We start from the raw sequence: 8,159 nt of genomic DNA, 5'->3' as shown, positions 1-8,159 counted from the left end.
GGAGGGTAGACCTTGGGGAGGTGGCACAACTGTGCGGTCCCAAGAGAAGAGCAGTTGACCGGTGGGACCAGGGAGGACAACTCCAGCCGGCCAAGGGAACAACTTGAAGGCGAGTCAGGATGGCACTGTTGGGGGAATGTATCCTGCGGTAAGATAAAAGAGCCACAGATGTAATCAGGAAAACTGTAACCAAGACAAGACTTGCAGAAAGGGAGCTAGATGGTGAGAAAAGGGGAAGAAACTGGGAGGATCAGAGGCTCCTGCCACCGAGGGGAGTCAAGGTCAAGAAGAAAACGTCCTCAGGCCTGAGTAGCTGAGAGGTCTCTGCTACCCAGGCAGGTCTCCACGTAGGAGGGGTCGGGGCAGGAACTGGGTTTGTGGACTGAGAGGTTCTCGGAAGCTGGTAATCTTGGAGGTGAAGGAAGGGAGAAGGGGCTCCAGGGATGCAGGAGTTTCTGACTGGGGCACTATTTGAACATGTTAATACGGCAAGGAGCCACCAAGGAGGACCGAAATGGGTCCTATGGATGGAGGAGTGGCAACACGGATTTGCCCCCAGAGAGAGGCATCTGGTGGAAAGGAGCCCGTGGAAGAGGTCAAGGCACACAGGGACAGTCCAGAAGCTGTGTCGCCGAGGGAGTTCCTGATCTCAACTGGCTTATGCTTGGTGAGGCCGTCGAGGCTGGAGAGACCCAAAAGAGAGGCTGAAGTGAGCTCTCCCCACGGCGGAAAGGACATGTCTCCATCCTTTAGGGGGCGGGGCAGGGCCTTTTCCAGCCAGTGGTGTCGATGGGACTGTCACACATTCCCCCAATTTCTCAGCTCCACTTCAGGAGACACATGCTTTCAAATCCAGTTTCCTGAAATGTAAACTTGGTAGGCATTTCTTTGCTGACCTGGCTTTCGTGTTACTTAGGATTAGGCCGCTCATTGTGCACTTCTTTTCCTCCACTATCATTTTGCTCTGAAGTTCCATTAACCCAATGCGTTTTACTGGGGGGAGGGAGGGACTCTTACTTCACAGGGATGTGGCTTAGGTTACAACACCATAGGATAAACCTGGGGCATCTTCCTGGAGCATCATTTTTACACCAAGATTTTCAGGGAAAATACCTATGTTAAGATAAAAATGATACATGTAAGCATTTAAAATATTTGAGCTTTATGTGTCTTGTCCCCTCCAGGGTAACCAGTACCACACAGCCCACCAGAGAAACACTCTTAGATGCCTCCCTTTTGAACACCCTCCCTGATGCCAAGCCCTGAGAGTTCTACTTTGGAACATCTTCTAACTTCTTTTCATCTTCCCTGCCCAACTCAGTTTATGCCAATCTTAGAACAGCTCAGTCCCCTATCTCTCATCTTTCCCATTCAGTCTATTCCTGACACAGATGCTACTACTATACTGAAATGTGCATCTAATTCTATCATTCTTTATACATTAAATAACCCACCATCACTAATCATTCCTGCCTTTTTCTCTGAGTTCCATCCATCAGTGTCTTAGCGGTGCTCACTGATTCCAGAACACCTTGCTATGCCCCTTTCTCTCAGCCTTTGAGGACTTGACCCTCCTTCCCTCTGCCTGGAATGCCCTTTCCAGACGCCTCATGCACTAACCTGAACACTCTTCCATTAAGATTCAGTTCTAGCACTCGCTCATCTCTTCTGGAAAGTTACCCTAATTTCTCAGGCACCCATGTGCTTGTATGTTTGCCATGAAGGTACCTGTGCTACTTCCCCAGATTATGAGCCCCAAGAGGGTGGGCAGTGCCTATGGTCAGTATTGAAACCCCGTGCTGGAATAATACACATACTAACTAAGGTTGAAATATGCTCCAAGTCCCTTTCTAGGAGCCAGAAAACTGAAATATTTAGCTCAATGTTTCATCACGAAAGTCATCACAGTTTATCAATGAACAGCAAACTCTGAAACTCTCCAACTCAAACGCATGTGTGAGAAGTTCTACAACTTCGTCAATGTATCAGATTTTAAGAACTCATTCCTACTTAATCTAGCCTAGGATAAAGGATAAAAGAAAAGGGACAGAATTTATAAGTTTTATTTTCTATATGTCAACATTCTTATTAATACAGACTTTAATTTGATAAAGTCTGGCCCAAACATGTTAATTATTTCCATTTGGAATTGGTTAAATCAGAGAAAAAAATTAAATTAATTTTGAATGTAAACCATCCAAAATAAATGTTCAGTTAACGTGCTCTTATCTGTGTATGAGATCAAAAGGTTTTCTTCTCCCCAAATAAAGGTTCTAAGATAAATTCAAGATTCCTTTGAATAAAAAAAAGAAAAAAAATACACCTTCTAAAATAGTTAGCTTACAAAACAATGTACACTTAGTGAACAGGAAAGTATGTTCACTGAGAAGGAAATTTGAAACATGACCATAAACCTTTATGAAACATTATAACAAGGTCTTTTCTTCATTCACTTTTAGCTATTTCATAAATATCAGAAGAGAAATTGGACGGTTTATGATGAAACTTAGAAAATTTTTTTCATAAAGCAAACTGATACATCTTTCCCTTTGGCTCCATCTTCCAATCCTCCAATCCTTCTTCACTGTGCTGAAGAGAGATCGAGGTCCCCCAGGTTTTTGGTTAGGTGGGTGGTTTCCAAACTGACTGGACTCTCTAGGTAGGTAGTTCCTGCACAGGGCTTTCCGGTCACCGGATCTATGACTTGTCCAACTTTGAAAACGATCTCAGCCAGTTCATGTTTCACGTGCTTCGTTCGCGCGACAGGTAGAGCTTTGAGAAGCACGATATCCCCAACTGTGCACTGCTGAAGAGCATCATGAGCAAAGTAGGTTTTTCGCTTATTATAATACTGTTGAGAGAAGGAGGGACAAATCAGTGGTTCCCACCAGTGGTCTGGCAATGCAGCAGAGAATATGAAAAACTGGGGGGCAGAAAACAAGCTGGGACTTGGGGGAAAATATATATATATACTTAAGGAGGCTTCCAATACAAAAATTAGCTGCTCAACTTCTGGAACACAGCAGTGACTTTTCCAGAGCTAATCCTGTCCCCGAGTTCTCCAGTCTATTCCCTTCAGCCCCCTTGCTCTATCAGTTATCATCCTTTAATTTTTTTTTAATAATTTTTTTGGGGGGGAAGTAATTAGGTTTATTTATTCTTTTACTTTTAGAGGAGGTACTGGGGATTGAACCCAGGACCTCATGCATGCTAAGCACACACTCTACCACTTGAGCTATCCATTCCCCCCTTCAATTACCATCCTTTTCTACATGATTTTTTAAAATACAATATTTAATTAATTTATTTTTAGCATTAAAAAAAATTTTTTTTTTAACGGAGGTACTGGGGATTGAACCAGGGCCTCATGCATGCTTAGCACCCACTCCATCACAGAGCTATACCCTCCCACTGCCTTTTCTATACTATTTGAACTCTTACTTCCCAGTAGAGCTGTCTTTCCGGCCTATAAACACGTTATCTCAACACTAGCTGTGTAATTTGGGACAAGTCGCTTAACCACTCCCAGCTCAGTTTTTTTTTCACCATAAAATGAGGCTCCAATACCTGACCCTCTAAAGTTATCAAGAGAATGGAACGTTATAATGTACATAAAGCACTTAGCACCAAGCCTCACTCAAACTATTGCAAACAAGCTACAGTTGAGAACTAGAATATCTATTCCTCATACCAACCAACCCTGCTGCAGCAGACATTCCCATGTGACAGGTGAGAAAGACCAGCTCAGGCAGGCTAAGTAATGTGTACAGCCAATAAACAATAGCCAGAACTCAAACTAAGGTCTTCGATTCTAGAGCCAATGATCATGCCGTCACTCTTCAGCTTGCTCCTGTGTTATTTTGTTGGGTTTTTTTTTAATTGAAGTACTGTCAGTTTACAATGTTGTATCAGTGTTTTCTGGTGTATGGCATAATGTTTCAGTCATACATGTACATACATATATTCCTTGTCCTATTCTTTTTCATTATAGGTTACTACAAGATATTGAATAGAGTTCCCTGTGCTCCACAGCAGAAACTTGCTTACCTTATATATATATTAGTTAGTATCTGCAAATCTCGAACCCCCAATTTAACCCTTCCCACCCTCTTCTCCTCCTGGTAACCATACATTTGTTTTCTATGTCTGTGAGTCTGCTCCTGTGTTTTTGATCCTAAATAGCAAACAGCATTTGTCCGTACCAGTGTGCCCAAACTGGAATGCAGAAACATCCTTGGCACGCTCCCCTCCCTCCCTTGCCCATCTATGAAATCAAGAACTCTAACCCTTCTTTTCTAAAATTGACTTTTTCCACTCCATCCACACTGCTCCAAGGACTGTTTGGTTCCTTATCATTTCCACCTTAGACTTTTGCAATAGCCTCCTTACCCATTTCCTCACCTCCAGTCCGCAACTCCATCTCTGTGTCCTTTGCTTATAGGGTGAAATCCAAAATACAACATAAAAGCCCCTTCAGAGTCCATCTCCGCATGTTCTTGCATTTACTCAACAACCGTGCCTACTTAGTACCAAGCTCTGGGCTCAACCCTGCCAAACCACTTGCTGCTCCAGTAGAATGTCAAGCCCTTTCATGTGTAAGAAATGAATAAACAGAAACCTCAATTGAACAGTCAGGAGACCAGAAGAGGAAGCTCTCACACCCTGTGAGGACAGCAGAGCCCAATAGGAAGAAAGACCTCGTCTTCTTTCCCGGCAACAATTCATCCAAGGAAAAGCCATGGGCCCTGTTTACCTTGCCCCTCCCAACTTCCTTTCCCCGGGGTGAAAACACCTCCTGGTCTCCTGTCCACTTTTGAGGGGGACATGCACGTGGCTCATCATGACTGCACACCCTGAACTGCAATTCTCTGCTGATCTCGAATAAACTCATTTTTGCTGCAGTAATAACTGGCAGTCTATTTGTTTTAGGTCAATACATGGCTAAAAGAACTTCCACAAACTCTTCATCAAGCCTAGAATGATTCGCCCCACCCACTCCTGCGCCCCACCTGGTCCTCTGGATAAAATCCTTTTTGAAATTCAGCTCAAATGTCTTATAATCAAGAATGCTCTCCTTCAGCAACCTGGGCAGTAAGAATGAGGAGTCTATTTTCTGCTCCCACAGTACTTTGCTCATTGAACAATTATAGCATTTATCAGGTTGAATTAAGTCTGTGTCTCTAAAATATGAGTGTGAACCGTGTTTGAATTCACCTTGTTATGTCCAGCGACCAGCACAATGTCTGGTGGGCAGCAGATGCTCAGCGCATCTTTACCGACTGGGAAATGTTTTTCTGCTCAGGATCCAGAACATGTTGGTAATGACAGAGCTGTTCCTTACCTTTAATAAATAGGGATCCAGAACAAGTCTGGTCACTCTCACTTTAGCAGTTTTTTGCATTGCTGTCCCAATCACCTTCCCCACGATCCATTTGGCATGGACGTGTGAACGAACTACTGACATTATGTGGCTCTGGTCACCTGAAAACAAATTTCAAAGTTTAATATTCTGGTAGTTGTGAGTCGCCAAATGAATTTCGTCACTAGAACTGCCCAAGTTCAGAAACAGGTTCTATTGGCCTTCTAGAATCACCACTTTAGAGATGCTCATACGTTTCAGTGTTTCCTTAACTACCCAACCTCCCATCTTTATACTGTTAACAAAGCTGTAATTTTAATCTCTCCAAGCCTCAGTTTCCTCCTCTGCAAACAGGGCTTACTCACAGGAGCGCTTTGAGGATTTAACCTACAAGGCGCTCAACAGCGCGAATAACGCTGGCCTTACTGGTATCCCTTATTTTTTCCATCCCGCTGGGCTGCCTCTTCCCAAAGGCAACCCGGCCGGGGTGCCCTCCCCACCGGAGGAGACTTTGACTTCAGACTGCTTTCAAGATCAGTTAATACTGAGTCCATGCGGCCCGGTCTGGGTAAGGCTGGAGGTGATCGATCCCTCCGCCCCTAAAACCCCGGGGTAAGGCAACTCGCCTCAACTCGCCTGGAGGTCTCCCACGCGGCGGCGCTTCTCGCCCCGGATTCCACCCGGGCAGCAGCGGCTCGCGGCCTGCAGTCACCTCTAGACTCCACAGTTCCGGGAGCGCCGCCTGCGGAGCGCCGGCCGGAGCGAGATGGCGTCACGTCGCACGCAGATGGCTCCGCCCCTGACTGTCCTCTCATTGGCCCCGAGTTCCCTCAGCTCTGGGCGGGGTTAAAGGTAGGGCTCCGCCCACTCCCCCTTCAGCGGAGCCGCGGACCGTGGGTCAGCCGGCGACTTTGACCTCTCCTTTCCGCACCCGCAGGGCGGCGGGAGACTGGGGGATTCCGGCCTTTCCTTTTCCTATTCCACTTGGTTTCCTCTTTTTATGTTGAGCTCCCTGGCATTGGACAAGACCTTTCAAATCAAAGGAACGTAATTCATTCATCAAACATTGAAACACTTGCCGCTGCCAAATGCTGAGATGGAAATCCTTAGGCGTTTTTACCCCCAGCAGTTGCTTTTGAGACTAAACTTATGCAGATTTTTATGTCTAGTATGATTTCAGATGTTAATTCTCAATATCTGTTAGATGGAGGAAAGTCTGGTGTGGGTACGTATATATATGTGCCAATTGTGAAGCCCTTGGATGGGTCATAAGCAGGCTGCTTGATGATGCCTTCTCAGATAGAAGGAAGACTGGGAACGTATTAGGAAACTGTTAGACTAGGAGGGAGCTAATGCATAGCAAAAAAGTGCTGGTATCATTAGACTGAAATGCGGATTCAGATGAAGAATTAAGGCCCAGGGCACACTTAGCAGTGTATTTAAAAGGAGAGATGGTGGTGGGGAGAGTGTGAGATGTTAGACATTTCAGAATTGGGAGCTATTTTTCAATGAAAGTGACTAATTGCTTAATATGCCTTATTTCATATAAACAAAAACTTTTCCAGTATACCATATTTCCCTCTAGCTATGAACGTAAACCCCTTTTCTTTTACAAGAGAGCTTAAAACTTTACTTGCTAAAGACACCAAAGATGTACTCAGAGAGATTTTTAAAGACACAAATCAAAATCATTCCACACCATCAAAGTGATAATAAGCATCTGTTGTTTTGCCACCCCTTGTTGGGAGGAAAACTTTCCCTTTACTAACTTAGGTCTGAGTGTTGGTGGTGGGGCTGTGAATGCTAATAAGTTACCAGGAGAGAAGACAAGGTTTATTTGCACACACATGCAGGAGCGTTCAGATGAAGAGACTCCTGCACAACTAGAAATAGGAGTTTATATACCAACTTAACAGGGGAAAGGAAGGAGGCAGAAAGGGCCTCTGGGAAAACAAATGGACTTTTAGGAAAGGTAGATAGGCTTTTATGAAAACAATGAAAAGTATAGCAGTTTGTGATAATGTTTGTTTATGCAGTTTCTCATCCTGGAGCCAGTGGCTGGTTGGTCTCCTTCCTGGCTAAAATCTACCCTAAGAGGTGATTTATGGCAGCTTCTCTCTTTCAGAAAGCTCTGCCTTTGGTCAGATAAGGAATGCTCTGAAAAGGCTTCTTTCTGCACCTGCTGTATCTTAAATGTCCTAAGTTTAAGGTAAACTTTATACCATTTTGGAGGATCTAAGAGGGTCCTGTCACCTCTTCATGTCCTTTCTGTCTTTTGGGGTAAAAACAGCTTGATTTGCCTTTGTGAAACCATTCCTATTTCTGTGTCTGCAGTATCGATAGGTCTGCCAATCAAAGGGCTCTGTCATCCTTTAGCACATGACCCATGCTGAACCAATCAGATTATCTTCCAGGAATATAAATCTTGAGTGTTTCGACTGGAGGATGAGAGGTGGCTGGAGCTTCTGCATCCTGTGGGAGGTGTCCTGAAGAGACTGTTCAACTAGAATCAATGCCTGCTGCTTGCACCTACAGAAAATTAACCTATAAAGAAGCTGGCATTTGGAAAATGGAAAACAACATGCAGTCATTCATGGTGTAAGACATGAATTAGATGCTTTTGGAAAGGAGTAAAAACTCCCCACATTTGATAAGCTTCTTGGCCAGCCGTCCAGTCCCCTAACCCATAACCCATAAACATATTATTCATTCTCATATTCAGTTTCCCTCTCCTTCTCTCCCTCTCTCTCTCTTTCCCCCTCGCCTCAACCTATCCTTTTCATCCATTTCTTTTCATGGT

At 44.4% G+C, this 8,159-nt stretch overlaps 1 protein-coding gene across 2 annotated transcripts; it reads right to left on the bottom strand.

Moving 5' to 3' along the window:
* Nucleotides 1-2,047: 2,047 nt before the first annotated feature.
* On the bottom strand, nucleotides 2,048-6,143 carry MRPS17 (mitochondrial ribosomal protein S17). 2 transcript variants are annotated; one of them, XM_015236803.3, is made up of 3 exons: nucleotides 5,996-6,143; nucleotides 5,342-5,481; nucleotides 2,048-2,851 (listed from the first exon to the last, which is right to left on the bottom strand). In XM_015236803.3, exons 2-3 carry the CDS (start codon nucleotides 5,462-5,464, stop codon nucleotides 2,582-2,584), a joined length of 393 nt encoding a protein of 130 aa, XP_015092289.1. In that variant the 5' UTR covers nucleotides 5,465-5,481; nucleotides 5,996-6,143; the 3' UTR covers nucleotides 2,048-2,581. The 2 variants fall into 2 exon arrangements, with proteins under 2 accessions (XP_015092289.1, XP_015092288.1); XM_015236802.3 differs by having other exon boundaries at nucleotides 5,986-6,134.
* Between the last annotated feature and the right edge of the window lie 2,016 nt (nucleotides 6,144-8,159).

This window comes from Vicugna pacos, chromosome 18 (assembly GCF_048564905.1).
Source record: "Vicugna pacos chromosome 18, VicPac4, whole genome shotgun sequence".
NCBI classification, from domain to species: Eukaryota; Metazoa; Chordata; class Mammalia; order Artiodactyla; family Camelidae; genus Vicugna; species Vicugna pacos.
Note: the sequence above shows the minus strand (reverse complement) of the source record. Positions and strands in the feature narration are given on the sequence as shown.